Genomic DNA, 19,614 nt, shown 5'->3' with positions numbered 1-19,614 from the left:
CAATTGTGTTAAAATGTACTCATAAGTACCAGCTATAGTTATACCATTACTGCTATTATCTATGTAAAAATTATTGCGGAACCTGATGTCAGCACGTGATTATTTTATTGCACAGGCGCTTATATATTTAAGGACTGTTTTAACCATGGCCAGGACGGGAATCTAGTCTAGCAGCAAGAGATCATATGAGATCAGCAAAGTTACCAGATAGCAGCTTCAATATGAAAGGTACATATTAACTGGTTTATGCGAGGGTCAGCTTATGTCACTGGTGTTTAACTCCAATGTAGGTTTAGCAGCAATTCTGTCTCCTAAGCAAGCATAATAAATAATGTCCTAAGCAAGCATAATAAATAATGTCCTAAGCAAGCATAATAAATAATGTCCTAAGTAATGCATCCCATTCAGTGCCACACTCAACCTACCCAGGTCAGGCAGTGGTGGGGAATTGCAATAGTTATTAGACAATTCTTCACAAGTTCACTCTACAATTCCTCTAGGTATGAATACAAGTAGTTATTTGATTGCTAGAGAAACACAGGGGACAGATAGAATTTCCCAAGGGGTGCTAAACTAGGGGCAATAAGTATTAGTCAGTTAATTACGTAGTTAATAAGCATTGCGAGCCAGTTATAAAACAATAAGTAAATTAATTTCTAACAGTTCATGGTAACTGGCTTTTACATAAAGGACCAGCACAGCAGTATGGTTTGAGTTCAAAGCTTGTTCTTTATAAGTTTAATGATGGATGTTCTAGTTGACTGCTCTATTAGAGTATTTTGATGTTTAGCAGCTTTCAAGTTTTACCCCTTTGATCCCCTCATTGATTCCTAGAACACATTAGCTCTTCTCACTCTTTCATCTTTTCATCACTCATGTATGCTTTAGATGTAACTGTACCTGTACTGTAGCTTCTACTGTCTTTCTAGTTAACACATAGTAAAATTTTAAAGGGGGCCGTGGATTGCTTCAGCCCCCATGCATCCCCAATCCCCCTTAAATACTACAAAACCATAACTTATTGAGGAAACAAAAATAGTACTACTGTACAAATTGTGAAAGAACAATATTTAATATAATTCAAATAAACATTATATTTCATCAATTAGCTGAGGCATACACATGTTGTAATGTGCCTGTAGGAGACCACATGATGTTATCACCATAGTAACCAATGTCATACCTCTTTATCCCAAAAGTCAAGTTTCTTCCATGAACACCATCCCTGTAATGACATTGGAACACATACTAATCTGAATGCAAGAAGACTGCTCTATTAGAGTAATTTGTCAACTGGTGAACACTCTACAGTGGAACCTGTCGTAGCCAGTCACAATTTCTTGGCCTTAACCCATGCCACTACCATCATATGGCGGAATGGCATCATAACTTACCATAGAATAAAATTTGCCTCACTATAACTTGTATTGTGTGTTTTATATTTATAGAAAGATGCACTGACATACCCATAAAGATCCTGCTTCTGGGATAACCATATACTTCCCAGTCTAGTATGTGTTTAATATACTGTAGTAGCGCAGTGTGTTTCTTTTCACTTCATAACAGACAAGCTAAATTGTTCTTAAGTTGAAAATCTTATTTGATAATGAAGAAAGTGTTATATACATCAGGAACAGCTGGACGTGGCATGGTGGACACGAGCACATGCATGTATGTGCATACACAACAGGACAAGTCACAAATCACTGGCTGTGGAGTGGATTGCACTGTAAGTAAAACTGTATAGTGTAGGGTAAGGCATGTTAGAAATAAGATTCCGTTCTTTGTTTGGGCAGGCTGATTTTTACGCATTGCTACGTGATAACTTCATTGCAGTTATTGTTAAACAAAAACAACATTGTTGAGGTCCTTAATTTATATAGCAAGTATTCAGATATATTGTTTCTGTGTATAGTATGACATGATTTGGCAATTTTAGCCACTGGTCCCTGAGAATTTGTCTGTCAATGGGATAATATGCAGGTGAATGTATATACAGTTAGACCAGAGATAAATGTTACTACAAGAACATAAAGTTGGCCTTTTCAGAAGGTCTTACTAATTCTATACAGGTGGCTACCAAGTTCCACTGTATTATTAGTATTAGAGCAATAGGTCAATGCATAGTATTGTAGAAGCTAGCCCAGAGATTTTGAGTGGTCAGGCCTTTCATGGACAGCAGTGGAGGTCATAGTCATACACACTTTATTGGTTTAATGTGATATTTATTATCAGAGATTATCTGCTCTCATATGATACACATCTAGGGCATGTGTTTGTATATGCAAGCTAGGGGAGCAAGGCATAGCAACAGGGGGCTAGAAGGGCTAGAGTCCCCCGCTGTAAAGGGAGTTTCCACTTTTAAAGATTGATATGCTCTAATAGAACAGTCATGTACTTAATAAAGCAAAGGTTATCCAAAATTGTTACAAAATTCATTCTCAAAAGGCCAATTTTTCAAAAATTTCCTGATTCCAGACCCCTTAGAAAGCACATATTCCACACACTGAGTGAGCTTTACACATTATACAAATTGTATCAACCAGTCACCACACTGCTTAGCCCCCTCACTTTAAATTTTGTTGCCACGCTTTGTAGGGGGTATGCTCTTCCATTAGCCATGTTATAGGCTTTGTATGTATGTAGAATAGTCTCTAGATATCATTTTAGTGCATCTTCAAAAACTTCCCTTACACCAAACAGTGTAATTAGAACAATGCATGGTCCAGCATTGACCGAACAGTGACTTTTGGGTAATACTCTAATAGAGCAGTCAGCAAGATATTCTAATAGAGCAGTCAGTAGAATTATAGCCACTGAGCTGGTGGGGCTCACCCCAATTAACTGGGTGAATGCATAGCATGGTTGCTCACATGTTGTGTAGCTTGTCACACTCACCTTGTTCAATATGGTGGTCAGCTCATCCTTGCCAGTGTAGTGAGGATCAAGTATCAGGAACTTGATGTCTCCAGTTTGGTTGTTATAACATACTCCTAATATGGTATGGGCCAGCACTCCTCCACTTGTCATGAGGTAATTGATGAATTACAACTGCATTGTGTGAAATATTATCACATTGCATGAAATACTGCCTACTGCATGAGAATTATATTACAATGGATCCTTGTTTATCCAACCTCAGTTATCCAACACCAAAAGTGACTGTTCTATTAGAGTATTTCGTCATCTGTGTACACTGTAAATGGCTTTATTTAGAGTATTTGTATATAAATCAAAGTCAAACAATTTCACTTATCTGAACACTTTCAGCCAACGAAGATACTAGGATTGTAAATCAGTTAGTATTTTCAGTGTAGGCTCTATTACACAAAACTCAATTGTCTGGTACATTTTTTATCATTGCTTGAGACCATTGGACTGAGGGTTTGATATGCTGAATGCATCTAAACAACTGAGGCAGGTTGATTGTTTTATTAGAGTCAGTACTGTACCAATCATAATGGGAGTGCCATGTGTCCTGAGGTGTAGCAGTAGTTGTCTTCCTTGACTACCCATTTCTGCCCCTGAGGGGACATTTAGTATCTTACTGGTGACCCCAAGAAGATGGTTGAGTACTACATTGACTTCAAATGATCCAATCCACTGTTTGGAGCCAACCAGCGAGGGAGGCTTGTCTCCACTATCCACCAGTGTCTGTGTAGAAGTGACATGATCATTATTGATAAACCTCTGCTGACTGTGTGTGTGTGGAGGGGGGGAGGGTGCGTGTGTGTGTGTGTTATATGTATATGTGTCTGTATTTACTGTAGGACAATCTTATTTAATTTGTGAACCCTTCACACAAGATATGACTGTTCTATTAGAGAATTAGCTAGAGTAGAGTGTAGGGCACAATGCTGTACTTATTACTATTATCAAGAGTAAATAATGGAAGAGAGAGTATCCAACTACCATATACTGCATCAAAAATGAGCAAGTCAAGTAGAGAAGCCATCCTGTAGTGCTTTCAAAGAAAGCGTTGAATGAAGTAATAAACACCTGCTAGCTCAGTCTGTTTGAAGTGCCCAGGCATGATTTGAAGTCAAACAGTCTGAGCTAGAAGGTGTTTATTACTTCATTCAACACTTACTTTGACAGCACTACAGGATGGCTTCTCTACTTGACGTGCTCATTTTTGGTGCAGTATATGGCAGTTGGATACTCTCTCTTCCATTATTTACTCTTGCTATTACTTTATGCAATGTGCTATATGTGACCGTCTCAATGAAAACCCATCTAGTTTGCACAAGCTTGCATATTGAGAAAAACAAAATTGGTGAAATCATGCGTTTTACGCAAGTTTTAATTGAGTCATTACTCAGGAAAGGAAGTGTTAAATCGATTAAACCTATATACCATGTTATTTGCCTACTCATGAGGAGTTTGAAAATCTTTGTTTCATTTCTGTAGCCCCAATGGTTTGCGTGTCACATTGTGGTACACGTAAACAAAACTATCACCATTTCTTCAATGAAACCGCCTTCATACACCTATCCGCAAGTGACTGCAGGGCTAAAACTATACCTTGGCTGATATGCCAATCCATGGTGAACGCTGTAAGCCAAATCTCAACTTTGTAAACTAACCCAAACAGACGTTATGGCTGCTAGCTAATGTAAGTGCCTGTAGTTTATTTTTAGTATAGTCACTGTACAAATCAATTTTCTTGCTTTTCCTAATTTCTATCGTTGTAATTCCAAAATTACTCACCATAATCGACTGAAAATTTGGTGAAACATTTCTTGGACTATGGAGATAATGTTGAGAAAAAAAATTGGAATTTATGCAAACTAGATGGGTTTTTTCTGAGATGGTCACATATATCATGAGCTAGTGATGAGTAACGGAGCTAGAGCTACAAATGTGTTATTGAAGTACAGTAGACCTTCTGTTATCTGACCATCGTTTATCTGTATCCTCATTCACCCAAATTGGAAAAGACTGTTCTATTAGAGTATTTACAGTACAGGAGCATGTTCTATTTTCAGCAATGCTCTGTACCAGTATATAAATGTATTATCCAAACAATCTCATATATCTGAACACTTTTACCATTGCCTGACAACAAAGGGGTTCAGATAACAGAGGGTCCATCACTTGTATTACAGTGCTCTAACACTAGCACTATACTACTATGTGATAAAATTACAAATGCAAATCATGTGATCATAACCCTATTCAGTATTTAAAGTAAACAAGAGTAGTTTTCAACAGTAACTGCCCAACACTGAGTGTCTAGGTCAGCCAGTACTAAATAGCATACAAGTCATAAATCTCAACAGTGCAAAACATTGGAACCGAGATTCATCTCTGTTGTAATAAAGAGGCTATAATGGGTGGTTTGTATACAGAGTGATTGTGTAATGTAGCCACCTGGTTAATAAGAATTTGACACAAAAGTGCTCACAAGACCAGCACACAACTACAAATTACTATAACATCAATGTTCTTTACAGCCACATAACAAGAAAATGAAAGTTTGCTATGCATGAAAAGAATTCTATACCAAACCCTGCACAAAGCACAACACACACACACTCATTACCTTACCTGTTGGATCACTCTGTGGTTGGGTACAGGCTTGGTGGTATATCCTTGATGGAGGTACCATGACCATAGTGTCTGTAATGACCAATAGGCACATCCCCAGCTCTGCAATGAGAGACCAGTAACAGTAGCAGTGAATAGAGCTACACTGCGACACCATATCAGACAAGACTCAGGGACCATGATATGGTGACCATTTATAGTATGTTCATGTTGTACTGATACCTCAACAATTTTTAATAACTCATGCGTTAACCCTTAAACACGCATACGCCGGTATATTAGTGTTGTTTTTTTTAAAACTTTGAAATACACACAATTATTATTATTAATAATAGATGAATGAATGAATGATGGCTTCTAAACCAGCACTGTATGAACTAGACATTAGTCCTACACCACCTATCACTGGAAAGTATATTCATTGGGCTACTTAGATAAGGATGAATAATCGTAACATTTATTTACTTGTTACGAAGCACTGAAGATTGATGTCTGGTTTCCCCTACCTCAGGAACCTGGTAGCCATTTTTATATATGTGTGACTCACATGAGCTTTATATGCAGTGATTCTCCAATGAATGATGCAAGTGTTTATCTCAGCTTGATACAGTGAACTGGGATGGAGATATGATCCATTTTCTGAAGGTCTGTGTGTTTTATTTGTGTACACGTTTCTTGGTGAGTTTTGACCAAATACATTTATTGAACAGCTTTTGTTTGAGGCCATGTGTAAAAGCCGATTTATTGGCGAATGCATTTCAGTGCATTGTTACTAAGTACATGTGTGGGTTTAAGAGTTAAATAAAATAAGGGTTTGAAATGTGGCTCACTCAACTAAAAATATCTTTAATAGACTCTTAGACTCTTAAAATATAGCACCTCAAAAATTTGCCCATACATATTCTCCTGATACCTCATCAGTATAGGATATCATGTCATCTGTCTTTTTCAGCTATCTACTCAATTTTCTATTTTTCCCAAAGTGATCTCAGAGGAGGGGTTTAAAAGTAATCGGGACACCTCACTAAAAAGGACAGAACAGCAGTGGTTCCTTTACACTACCTTATCATCCATGCCATCCTGCATGTAGTGGTAATAAGAGTATGAGCCATTAACTGTTGCTATGGTACCTCCGTCAACTGTAACAGATCAACAGCATTGTGTGAATACAGGCAAACTGATGATGACTGGAAAACACAAGATGCACATTTCCAGGTAAAACAAAAACACAGAGAATGTGGTAATTCGAAAATTAATCCTTTATAGAGATGAATAAATATGGTTAACAAGTTACCATAGTTTTACAAAAAAAAAGTTCAGAAACCTTCTCACTTTCAACAGTACTAACAAGTAACTGCTCAATACAGTATTTTACAGAAATGTTCATTGCTAGCAGATATCACTTTGCCTCACACCTATCTTCCAATAGCAAAATAATCATAACACTATACTGTGACTTAATTCCACAAAGTACACACACACACGCACATGTACTATATTTAGCACGCACACGCATGTACACTAGGCTTTTTTTCTTTTTGTAGTACACCATAGCGACACGTAAATTCATATGATTGTATCTCATTATTCTTTGTCAGTTTTAATGATATCAAGATATTACATGGTGTCAGGAGTTTGAACAAACAGTTCTGTTTATTATGGACAACTTAAAACCTCCAAGAGAGTTGGATTTCTCCACTGCTGGACCACCACCATTGCTGAAAAATGGCGTCCATGGAAACATACCATGCAATTATGACAAAATCATCTAAAAAGGAAAAATCGCACTCAAGCTAGAGGTGAAACCATCGATCAGTATGTCACCGAGCTAAGACCAATTGCAAAGAACTGCAAATTCGGAAATTTAGAGAATGAATTGATCTGAAACCAAATAGTTTGTGGCATTTTATCAGACAATATGAGACAGTGACTGTTGCGTGTCGAAGATCTTTCACTTGACAAAGCTATTATCAATATTTCGTGCAGCTGCTGAATCTAAACAGAGCTCACAGTATTTGACAAAGAACAGTGACAGAGCCCATATGTTAAGAAAGTAACACAGTGCTTAAAGAACACTGAACGAAGGCACCAAACAATCCACAATGGAACCTGTGAAACAGCCCTGTGGTAGTTGTGGCCTCCAGCATCCCAGAAAGCAATGCCCAGCTTATGGGAAACAGTGCTGCAAATGTAACAAATTTAATCACTTTGCAAAATACTGTAGGACCTCCCGGACAACTGATGCAATTGAACAGAATGACAATTTAGATTATGGAGACAGTGAGCATTCACTGCTATTACTAGTAAAACAAAGATTGCAGGAGACGAGTGCCATACATCCTTGCAAGTTCAAGACCTTACAATTAAATTCAAAGTTGATACGGGCTTACAGGTACACATTCTACCCCAAGCAGTATAAATTATGACAAACTGAGCCCAAAACCACCTTTAACCAAACCAGTGATAAAACTGACTAGCTACAGTGGTGGAAACCTCAAAGTGATAGGATGCAGCTGTCTACTGTGCGAACGTCAACAGTTGGATTTTTACATTGTGGACAGGTTTGTCTGCTTCCCAGGGGCTTGGCATCATCAAAGCTGTTCTCAACATTAGCCGTAGTACAACCCAGCTGACCAGGCTACACCCAAAGTTGTTTCAAGGCCTAGGATGTCTTAAGACTTCCTAATCACATTGAAATAGATCCGTCAGTGGCTCCAGTATGTGCCCACCATGAAACCAACCGGTAGCACTACGAGAATGACTCAATCAAATCATAAGCTGAGATGGAGAGCATGGGGATGATAAGAAAGGTTGACAAACCCACTGACTGGGTGAATTCTCTGGTGGTATTTGAGAAGCCTAAGTCCAACAAGTTGTGCATCTGTCTTGACCCTAGACCATTAAACAAAGCAATTCGACAGGAACACTTTTCACTACCCACTTTAGAGGACATTACAACCCAGCTATCTGGAGCGTGTGTATTTTCCAGATTAGATGCTAATCATGGCTACTGGAAAATTCCCCTAACAAAGAGAGTCAACTGCTCACCACGCTCAATAGTCCATTCGGGCGTTATTGTTTCAAGCGAATGCCATTTGGCATAAAGTCAGCCCAAGAAGTATTTCAGAAGAGAATGTACCAATTACTAGGTGACCTACCTAGTGTAGAAACAGACATTGATGTCATACTCGTGTGAGGTACAAACCAAGAGGAACATGACAAAAGACTGACAGCAGCCCTTACAAGGTGCGATTAATGTTCAACAAATACAAATGTCTGTTCAGTCTTCCAGAAGTTTCATACATTGGACACATCCTAAATTCTGACGGTGTAAAACCAGACCCTGAGAAGGTTAAAGCAGTCAAGGAAATGCCACCACCTACTGACAAGAAAGGTATAGAAACAGTATTAGATACCATCAATTATCTGGCAAAATTCATTCCTATTATGTCCACAATTACTCAACCAATAAGAGAAGTACTGAAATCTGATGTCAGCTTCCAGTAGGAAGAGCCCCAGAAGAATGCGTTTGACACGATCAGAAAGATTCTCTAAGAGTAGCCAGTCTTGGTGTACTATGACGTAAACCAACCTGTCACAATTTCATGTGGTGTCTCACAATCAGGCTTAGGAGCAGTTCTTTTACAAAACTCCAAACCAGTTGCATATGGCTTTAGAGCTCTTACGAATGCAGAGACACATATCCACAGATTGAAAAAGAATTGTTGGCAGCAGTGTTTACGTTTAACAAATTTCACCATAACACTTATGTTAAGGAAGTGACTGTAGAGTCAGACCACAAACTTCTGGAGGCCATCACCGAAAACAATTGTCAGCAGCACCACCGCATCTGCAAAGAATGTTCCTACAGTTGCAACACTCCAAAGCCAAGGAAATGACTTTAGCTAACATACTGTCACGTGCCTACCTCAAAAATGAGCACTCATCAGAGAGATTCAATGAAGACATAGTACATGCAGTGAACTCAGTGATTAACAACTTGCCTATATCAGACCCAAAGTTGGAAGCGATTCAGCTAGCCGGTGCCAGTGACCCTACAATGGTCGACTTACAGAGTACCATTACATCAGGATGGCCAGAAAACCGATCAGAGGTTTCTCAGGAACTAAGACTGTACTGGAACTTTCGTGATGAATTGAGTACAACCCGAGGAATTATTCTTAAGGGAGAGAAGGTGGTAATTCCTCACAGTCTAAGAAAAGAAATGTTGGACAAAATACATACAGCACATCTAAGCATAGTGAAATGCAAAAAAAAAAACAAGCAAAAAATGCTCTACTCTGGCCAGGGATGGGTAGATATTGAGAATTTAATAAAAAATTGTGAAACTTGTTTACATGCAGTACCAAGCCTCAAACACCAAAGAAACCATGATGTCACCATCATGTCTATGGAAATTGGTGTCCATGGATCTATTCTCCCTGAACGGTGAAGACTACTTGGACACTTTATCGTGGACACTAATCGTGGACACTTTATTGAAATTGCAAGATTACATGGCACATCAGCAAATTAGTGATTGAACATGCCAAGCCTGTGTTTTCCTGACATGGTATACCAAGAGTTGTGAAGAGTGACAATGGGCTACACAGTACACATCTAGTGAGTACAAGAAATTCAGTGAAGAGTGGGGTTTCAAACATGTAACAAGAAAAACACCTACAAGCAAATGGGCTAGCTGAAAAATCAGTGCAAATAATCAACAGAATGTTGAACAAAGCCAAGAATGACAAGCGAGATCCTTACCTGAGTTTACTGGAATACTGTAACACTACGGTAAATGATATTGGCTCATCAGCTCAGTTATCAATGAGTCACAGACTAAGTTCAGTATTACCTTGTATTCCGGAACAACTTACTCCTAAAGTGATTAGCTCAAAGAAAGTCATGGAGTCCTTGAGACAAGCACAAGAAAGGAACTATAAGTATTATTACAGAGCCTCCAAAGATCTGTGTGAACTTCAGCCTAATGAAACCATCAGAATGCAAGTACAGAATCAATGGGTGCCAGAGGTCGTGGTCAGACTGACAGATGCACCAAGATCATATATAGTGAGAGGTCCCAATGGTTAAGAATATCATCACAACCATAAACATTTGAGAAGAGTTGATAAAAGACTGTTGACATCCTCAGTAGATGATAATAATGATGATGATGAAAATGTATCCACAGAGCAGGCGGAACAAATGCAAGAAAGTGTGTGTAAGTGTGTATGTATAAGGTTTGTTTGTATCTACATCAGATGTAACATTATTCTGATGGGACTGCAAAGACATAATGCTTTTACATATTAAGCTAGGTAAGATAATTATATGTTCAGTGGTTGACAGATATACATGCTATAGGAGAAACAGAAAACAGAAATTCGACATTACTATTACTTGAGAACATAATAAATTGTGCTACTTTGACACTGACAATATGAATGTTGTGTCTGCATTATGCGTTGTGTTATTGTAAACACATCATGTATACATTAGTTTTACCGTTGTGGTTGTTTTGTTCCTCACACTGTCAGTCAGTGCATTATGTTCATGTATACACAGGAAGGATCCGAAGGCAGTGTACTTACTTACCAGAGATCTGGACCTAAGGCTTGATTTATCTTTTTGGGAGCTAATATGGGAACCACATGATGAAGTATTGGCTGATATCACTATGCCTTTTCCACATGCGTTGATGTAAAAGTGTCATGCTCCATGGAGTGGTAGTAGCTATGTGGTACATTGTTGTGACTATGGAAGGGTAGAATGATGTGGGAGCTTCAAATCCACTATATACTGTATCTATGGAAAGACGGTTGCTACACAATATGCTAACCACTTAGTAAAGTATGCCCTTTTTGTAATCCTAGCCTTTCACAAAGAGTGCTGTATAAAATAATGTTGATGACGCTCATGTACTGTACATGCAATTACACACTATAACAATTAAATACATTATTGCTAACAGATATAGACAAGACAAACACAGGGAAAATGTCAGATTATTTTAGAAATTTTGTAAATGCATACACAGGAATTTATACTATCCCAGGGCTGGTAGTAGTTTACAGGAGCATGCTTGGGTTCCTAATAGCCAACTATTATAGAATAATCTTAAAATTGAATATGTGATTAACATTAATTTTTGTTATTAATTATTAAAAGTATATAAACCCCGGCCCTATCCTAGTGTACTCTTTGTATACAGGCTGATAAGATGTAATGCATGATGTAGTTCTATAGCTTGATAATATTTCACTGATATCGATCTGTGTGTGTGATAGAATAGACTCAATTGAGTACATTTCTTCAAGAGTACAATATTTAATGTAACATAATTCTATCTATGTGCAATTTATAATATATGTACATTTTGATAAAAAGATTAACTTACATGGATGGATTCCACCATTCCAGTAAAGTGCGTATAACCAATCAACAAAATGATAGAAGTTTATAATGATTACTGCACAGATCCCAGTAATGTTTAAGTCACCAATTCCTGTTTGTTAGGTTAGGTAATCCAAAGGCTGCAGTACATGTTGCTGGCAGACCTTTGTGCTGGTCACTGTAAAGCTGTAATAATAATAATGCCCAGACACTGGGTGTGCACTCTTCAACCATTAACAGATTTTAATATCTACATAGTAATTGAGGTTGCACAATCACTCACATAATGTTATCTGCCCATGTTCTTGCACTAGTATATGAGAATGTTTGAGACAGTACAACTAAAGTAACTAGCCACAAATGCTGTATACATCAATTTCAAGGATGTATCAGTTTCAATAACATGATGGTATATTGTACAAAGCAGTGTCATGTGTTCTAGTATTACAACTAATAAATTGAAGTAATTGTGGTAAATACTGTATGCTAATAGTGAGACTGTTTTCACATACATATGACTACAATGGTGTCCATCGTTGTCTTACTGAAACAAAGATGCTACATTTTTACAAAGGTTCACAAGCTGCCTTTCATCTAGTCTTGGTAATGCCCAACGCCTCTCTTTCCAACTATAACGCAACTAAAAAACAATACAACATGATCACATAATAATAATTACAAGCAAAACCAGATGGAAATTACCGAAGTATTATTAAAAGGTGGAGGGTCTGTTATCTGGACCCATGGCACATAATTAAAATAGTTATTAGGAGTTCCATAATGTAGGGTAAGACAAGCTTCAAACAGTTTATCCAGATTTAGATGACCTTGAAAACACACTTCTGGCCTAATATAAAATCCCAGTTCAGCATTCACATCAATTCCTCCTTGTGTATTGTTCTATGGGAGATAATATACACAAAAATAATATCTCATCTGAATGTCATCATCCAGTATGGTAGTACTGTATGTTGGTTCTACGTCGATTTGTCACTACTATAGATCACCACTCTATATAGTGCCCCTTAGATGGCACCTGATAATACGCAGGTTCCAGTCTTAGTCTCTATGCTGAGTAAGCCCTCAGTAGATCATGTACTGATGGCAAACACACGAACAGCATGTAATACATGACAGCTACTAACAGGAAATTCATCTGGTTGTGGTAGTGATTTATATTGGGGATCATCTTGGATTGCACATTCTCACAAAAAAAACAATATTAACCTGAACCCTGCCTCACAATACCTTCTAGTTAGACAAAATCAAGCCAAAAGCTTCTTTCAATGCCTCATCACAATACCTTCAATAAGTTGCTACAATTTAAAAGAAAACTTTATGATTTAGGCCAGAAAGCCTGTATGCCCATTCATTTACATGCATAGCTACATTGTGGAATTTTCTGCCGACTAGGATAATGCCTTCAGACAAGCATAGTAATGTTTTTCATTTGAAATACTGTGTAATGGGCTGAACATATGTAGCAGGAAAAGAAAACGTGATGCACTTCATGTATAGGGCATGTGTTCAGAATCAAAATTGATTTTATGACATGTCTCATGCCATTCTTTCTTTTGATGTGGTATGTGTGGGTTTACCTGTCATAATTATGTTTTAAAAGGTTAAACAAGCAAATACAAGGGTAACTTAACTAGTAATTTTAAGTTCATTTTATAGGGATAATATGTAGTAAATAAAAAGTAGTGAAACAAGGGAAGTCACCCACACCTACAGATTAAGTCATTGCTATAGGAATTTAATGTCCACTAGTATATCTACAAGTGCAGGTGATCACCCTTGTTTCACTAATTTTTATTTCTGTAATCCCTAATCAAACTTTAGATTCCGAATTTTTCCTTGTATACAATTTGGAGACTTACCAAAAATGTTGAAGTTCCTGCTCCTGTAACTAGCAGAGTAATAGTTGGCTGAACATTAACACATGCACGCAACTCCAATGGGGACAAACAAATACACACTTCAGCACTGGGGTTAAGTGTTCCTTTAACATTAAAATTCAGGACTGCTGCGTAAACAAATGCACTAGCTTCAAATTCAAAAATTTTGATACTGCCTCTAGTCCATAAATCTAGCTTTCCTGAACCTTCACACCCAGAAAAATCTTCTTCTTCAGAATCTTCACTTAAGAACACATCTCTTCCCACCTTCATATAAATACTTTTATGTAATTTAAAATTATTAATGCTACCTGTGTACTCAATATCCATTACATCAAATGTTTCACCTAGCACATCAACTTCAGCTGTAACCTTTGAATAAAACTTGAGACGTTTGTTTGTGTCACTCCAATGTGCCCCTGCAAATACACCAACTCCAGTTCTAATCCTTAATCCTTTTGTACCAATTTTTTTGCCCTTAATGTATGCTAGGTGAGAGGGAAATTCCCTAACATCATTTCTGCGCTGTGAATAATTTGCAACTGTGTCATAATTAGAATTGTATTCATCCCAATCTGAGCTGCCTCGTCTGATTCTTGCATTGTCACTTACTTGGTCATGCACAACTGGTCCATAGTTGTGTTGTCTTCTTAGTATGTTGATGTGTTTTTGTGCTCCATCAGTACCAACCAGTGTAAGATATTGGATGAGTAATGCATACAGGTTGGGATTCTTTAATTTAACAGCAGTCTTCATAATGGTGTCCAGTAAGTTTTTGTTAGGACTGACTAGTATTCTATTATCCAAGGCTTCTTTTAATATCACTAAAGCCTCTTCAAGGACTTTATCTTCTTCAGTTCCATTCAGCAAGATTACCAAAGCCTTTTGTACATTTGGTTGATCAAGGTGAACACCAAGTCCCCTAATAACAGAAATCTGTGTGTCAATGTCATCATGATCAAGACTGGACAGTAAAGAATCAATGGCTAATTTAGAGCCAGTGTTACTGAGGGCATAGTTTAAAAGAATGATCAATTTAGTGTTATTGGTAGATGATTTAACAGCATCAAGTCTCCTAAGAAGTTCACCAACTACAACATTCTGAATAGCAGGATCATTGTTCCTAGCTAGTGCTCCTAATACCAGCAGTAGACCATCATCATTGGATGGGTTGATATTAATGATAGTATCTACTAGTTCAGGTCCAGCATTACTAATCTGAGCCAACTGATGTAACAAGATGTCTCGTTCATCTTTTTCTATACTCTTTGTCAGTACTGACCCCAGTATCTGCAATAATAAAGATTAAATATTTTATTGCTGAAACCAGCTAGGGATGAGGCGATTATGTCGGTACAATTTCGGGCATAATAGTTATGTGTGGGAATCAGGAATTATGCTAGCATTTTGAGGTGATTATAAGTAGGAAAATCTGCAGATTGCACAGTTTCGTTAAAAAAATCGAGATACTCTAATAGAGCAGTCAGAAACTCTAATGAACAGTCACTGAATATAATTTACTCTAATAAAGCAGTCACATTGAAATGAAATACTCTAATACAGCAACCAGCTAAAGAATTCAATATTATTTGAAGCTTAAACATCAATGAAAATGGTCTGATACAGCAATAAACTGTCATTACTAGCCAATTATGGTGGCATAATTTTGGGAATAATGGGCAATTCTCAAAAGCATAATAGGTGATTTTTTGAGCACTGCTCAAAAGCATAATTCTCAATTTTTGGAGCATAATAGCCTCATGCCTAAAACCAGCTAGCAGTATTGTGTATGTATTTTATGATGATATTTCCCACACTAACCCACAGTTATACCTGTTGTGATCTCAAGCTACCATCAACAGCCAGGAAGGAATATATCAGTTTTCTCATTTCCACACTTTGTGGCTTGTTAGATAATTGTATCTACACATTTTGTATACCATTTAATTGTCCAGAACATATACAATATCTTTTGTATGTACCTTTTTGTAATACTCTATCAACTGGTAAATTGCTGGTGTGTGGTTTGATGAAGTACCATGTTTTGACTCCAATGCCAGTAGCTCTCTGAAGCTGTTTACTACATTAACGAACAAGTGCAAAAATTATACATAATCATTTCCACACATAATTAATTTACCTAATGCATGATCAGTAGGATTCTTGTAAAGTGTTTCAAATAGTCCAGCAACAGATGGAATTGTGTCTCTGATCTTTCTAATTCTAGACTGACCAAACTTAGCTGCACATGTGTAGAAGACACCGAATGTTAACAACTTACAAGTGTAATGAAATCCTTAGACATTAATGTGAAATCTGCTAATGTGATTCACTCAAACTTCCTGTAATGTGGTTCTTACCATCAATGGAATTTTTAATGCATATTATGTCACCCATTAGCTACTCATCAAGACACACAGTAGTGTCGCATGGCCAAGAAATCCAATGCACCACACTGTAAGTATATTTACAGGAAGAAATATGATGCAATTTTCACCCATACATAGCTCTGTGCCCACTCCTCAAACTGGAATCATTTTTGTACTGCAAATGCCCTCCACCTTCAGCACCACACATAACAAATTTGAGCAAGATCGCCTATTATTATTTTTTGATTAGCAGAACCCTCCAGGGGTATAATGCTGATGTGCAGTACAATTACAATTAATTACATGATTACATAGTGCTAATTTTTGTTTAAATAATTCTACACAGTTAGCTTCAATACTATCATCACTCAATCTATTCCATTCAGGTACAGTTCTTGGAAGGAAGAAATACTTATACAAGTTGATTCTGGGTTGATAAGGTACAAGTTTAAAATTGTGAAGGCAAGCCTCAAAGCCAGTTTATGGTTTGCTTTGGGTATTAAAATAGCTGCAAAAAGACAAAATCTATGCAAAAACAGCCGAACTGTGAAACAAGATGCAGCATTTAAAAGCCTGAATGAAAAAGTTGTGAAATCAAAGATGGTGCATGGCCATGAAATAGCTGCAGTGATGTTAATGAACATAAATTTTGAAACGTAATATCGTTAACATCATTGCAGCCATTTCATGGTCGTCATCTTTGATTTCACAACTTTTTCACCCAGGCTTTTAAAGGCCACATCCTTTCTATACAGCTTGGCTGGATACATATCATCAACACACTTTAATGTACTAACCTGTATCAATGACTGCTAAAAGGTTTCCTCTTTCAATGTCAGATGCTGTCAGGTCAGCAAATGTAACATCTCTTTTACTTCTTTTTTGACAGGAAATCTTTTCAATGGTGTAAGTTCCATTAGATTGAAACTGATTACCAAAGTCAATGGTATTGTTATAAGTACCATCATCATCATAATAACTATTGTCATCTTCATTTGATTTATCAGCAGATCCAAAGTTAATTTTTATCCTCATTGCTCCATGTGACTCTTGTAAGACTGAACCAGTAAATATGGCTTCTTCAACTTTATCATATACTAATGAATTTTGTGGTACTTGACCTGCCATTTTAATGAGGTCACCTGTCCCAACTTTCCGAGTAAATTTCACATCATCAAATTCTTTGTCAAAACTATTTATAAAGAGATAATTATATAATGTGTAAAATGTATTTCATACGTGTAATGTGAGGTATGGACAGAGCTAGCATCAGCTTCTTTAACATCTCCCTCTTCACTTTGAAAGTTTGCTTGGAATGTGCTAGCAATGCTCTTCTTGATATTAATGGCCTCATCATTTTCTGTAGTTCCGTAGTGTACAGACACAATCTTCCCATCAGATGTCTGTACATAACAGAACTCTCCTTGAAGTTTATCTGCTAAGGATTGTTGTTGATCATCAGATGTGTAGTTCATTGTATCACTGCATAGTATAATGAAAGTGCATGCAAATTGTCAGAGACATGCATAACACTTAGATTTTATGTATCCCACAATCTTTTCACACATTAGAATGATTATCTGATATGTGATTCATATTATACAATTGTGATCGTTACTTTAATAATGTAATTTCATTACCAATACTTCCCAGCTATATGTAATGTGACATGTGCTGATATATATTGCTCAAAAAATCAGCAAATTGCATAGTAATGCATACTACATAGCTATTGTGGGTAATAATATTACATGTGAAATTTGTTACAAAAACAACACATATACGTACCACTAAACCTACAACTGCACATTCACAACACATCAACAATAAAGTCCAAAGATGAATTAATTTACATACGTAGATATTCTAATGAGACAAAATCAAGAGTATGCTTACTAGTGCATTCAATATCAAAATGTGCCTCTGAGTCTGGAACCGCCCGCTCCATTAACCAGTTCAGGATATGCCACTATTGGGTGGTTTGTTCAACTATAACTGGAGTCAAGTTTTGTTACAGAACTTAAAATAGCAACCTGTCAAGTACCACTGAAGACTATACCAATGTTTTATAAATTTATTTATGACCTGCAAGTTTAAAATTTTATTACATTACAACTACAAGACCTAACCAGGAGATGCCATGACATGCTCTACATTTACCCTCATCATGCACAGAATCATATGTAGTACTATGTAGTTCAGACTTATTTCCTTGTCTAATGCGGTGTGTGTATGTCTGTGTGCATGCATGTTTGTAGTGTGTGTTCATCACAATACTGGTCAAAGCCAACAAAATTTTGCTGCAATCATGTGTAGTGCATGGTGCTTTTGACTGTGATCCAAGAGGGCTATAACCTTTGTGCAATGCAAGCTGTAAAGTATGAGAGATGGATCAAGTGCATATTTTACAGAAGTATAGGTGAGTAGCCAGAATATTAGAATCTTAGTGCACTACACACACACACACTACACACACCACACAATAACACAACATACTTGTCAACTGAAACTCTCAAATATGCACTAGATATGGTGAAACAAAATTCATTAGCTGATTGTGCACCAAACATACCACCTGAAACATGCAAAGACATATGATGTTCCTGTAAAGGTTACTTACACAAAATACCATTTTAAAATCTCTACATATACATACGAAGAAATTTTAACATTCCAACGATATGCATATATTACATACACCTTACTGCTTTCACAGTGCCAATTCACATCTACAGAAAGTTCGATTACTTCCCGGTCTTCTTCACCGTAGTTGTGTTGTGTGGAAGTGTACTGGTATACACACTCTTCAGTGAACTGTGTGGGAAAAAACATAGTTCACTACAAGTGACAATCATTTGTATTTGCGTCTATGCAGTAACTTCAAGCAACGTGTCTGTTACACATATGCTAATCTGTCACTCACATCACATGCTCCAGTTCTCTTGTACTCCACACTTTTGTCTGCTGCAGTGATGTAAACTGCAAACATGCACAATATAGTGCATGTTACAATATTGAGCATCATCTTTCAGCTCCTGCAGTTTGTGAAAGTAAACAGGTAAGGCAAAACAAGCATCCTTTTATACTTGTTCCCAACAGGAAATTGTGACATCAGTGAGCAGACATCATGTGATGACATCAGTGCATCATGAGGCTTCTGTATCAACATGATAGTGAGTTCAGCTACATATCAGTTGTTTCTTAAAATAGCATCCCACGTACATACAGATCACACACCATGATGCATACACAAACACACACATACATGGACATAAGATTTTATACCAACTTATTCTTTGAATTGTAAAGAGAATGTTATACAGATAGCCAACCATTAGACATAGCTACTTTTTAATTTACTTTTTATGACTACATATTGTAATTGCAGCAATTTGCTCAGT

General features: G+C 37.1%; 2 protein-coding genes and 1 long non-coding RNA gene across 8 annotated transcripts in view; 1 reads left to right on the top strand and 2 right to left on the bottom strand.

Annotated features, from left to right (window-relative positions):
• The window catches only part of LOC136239018 (uncharacterized), a 67,734-nt gene extending 48,479 nt beyond the window's left edge, over window positions 1-19,255 (bottom strand). The window contains exons 1-11 of one of the 2 annotated variants that reach the window (XM_066029752.1): window positions 19,137-19,255; window positions 18,919-19,027; window positions 18,710-18,788; window positions 17,453-17,695; window positions 17,011-17,405; window positions 15,985-16,086; window positions 15,827-15,924; window positions 15,678-15,767; window positions 13,827-15,134; window positions 12,649-12,846; window positions 12,132-12,586 (exon numbers count right to left, since the gene is read on the bottom strand). In XM_066029752.1, the coding sequence (XP_065885824.1) occupies window positions 12,488-12,586; window positions 12,649-12,846; window positions 13,827-15,134; window positions 15,678-15,767; window positions 15,827-15,924; window positions 15,985-16,086; window positions 17,011-17,405; window positions 17,453-17,695; window positions 18,710-18,788; window positions 18,919-19,027; window positions 19,137-19,238 (2,823 nt within the window). In that variant the 5' untranslated portion in view covers window positions 19,239-19,255 and the 3' untranslated portion in view covers window positions 12,132-12,487. Of the gene's footprint in view, window positions 1-12,131; window positions 12,587-12,648; window positions 12,847-13,826; window positions 15,135-15,677; window positions 15,768-15,826; window positions 15,925-15,984; window positions 16,087-17,010; window positions 17,406-17,452; window positions 17,696-18,709; window positions 18,789-18,918; window positions 19,028-19,136 lie in introns of those variants that run through there. The other variant, XM_066029753.1, reaches the window with a different exon arrangement.
• Window positions 130-11,511, top strand: LOC136239021 (uncharacterized). Of its 2 annotated transcripts, XR_010693317.1 has the most exons (4): window positions 130-228; window positions 1,449-1,729; window positions 5,886-6,195; window positions 6,503-11,511. It is a non-coding gene; the product is annotated as an uncharacterized lncRNA (long non-coding RNA). The 2 variants fall into 2 exon arrangements; XR_010693316.1 differs by lacking the exon at window positions 130-228 and having other exon boundaries at window positions 917-1,729.
• LOC136239020 (ufm1-specific protease 2-like) lies at window positions 969-11,313 on the bottom strand. 4 transcript variants are annotated; one of them, XM_066029759.1, is made up of 6 exons: window positions 11,149-11,313; window positions 5,546-5,652; window positions 3,453-3,654; window positions 2,899-3,023; window positions 1,184-1,225; window positions 969-1,136 (listed from the first exon to the last, which is right to left on the bottom strand). In XM_066029759.1, the coding sequence occupies exons 2-6, from the start codon at window positions 5,642-5,644 to the stop codon at window positions 1,092-1,094; spliced, it is 513 nt and encodes a 170-aa protein (XP_065885831.1). In that variant the 5' UTR covers window positions 5,645-5,652; window positions 11,149-11,313; the 3' UTR covers window positions 969-1,091. The 4 variants fall into 4 exon arrangements, with proteins under 4 accessions (XP_065885831.1, XP_065885829.1, XP_065885830.1 ...); XM_066029757.1 differs by lacking the exon at window positions 11,149-11,313 and adding an exon at window positions 6,613-7,111; XM_066029758.1 differs by lacking the exon at window positions 11,149-11,313 and adding an exon at window positions 6,016-6,213.
• Window positions 19,256-19,614: the final 359 nt, after the last annotated feature.

The sequence above is a fragment of the Dysidea avara genome, chromosome 11, assembly GCF_963678975.1.
Source record: "Dysidea avara chromosome 11, odDysAvar1.4, whole genome shotgun sequence".
NCBI classification, from domain to species: Eukaryota; Metazoa; Porifera; class Demospongiae; order Dictyoceratida; family Dysideidae; genus Dysidea; species Dysidea avara.
Note: the sequence above shows the minus strand (reverse complement) of the source record. Positions and strands in the feature narration are given on the sequence as shown.

Excerpts from the sequence above, each read along its gene's own strand:
- LOC136239020 (XM_066029756.1), bottom strand. The coding sequence starts at position 6,636 with ATGCAGGATGGCATGGATGATAAG. Across the intron at positions 3,655-5,550 it reads ACCACAGAGTGATCCAACAG|ACACTGGTGGATAGTGGAGA; the intron begins GTAAGGTAATGA and ends ACTTCTACACAG. Across the intron at positions 1,226-2,898 it reads TGACCACCATATTGAACAAG|GGATGGTGTTCATGGAAGAA; the intron begins GTGAGTGTGACA and ends ATGTCATTACAG.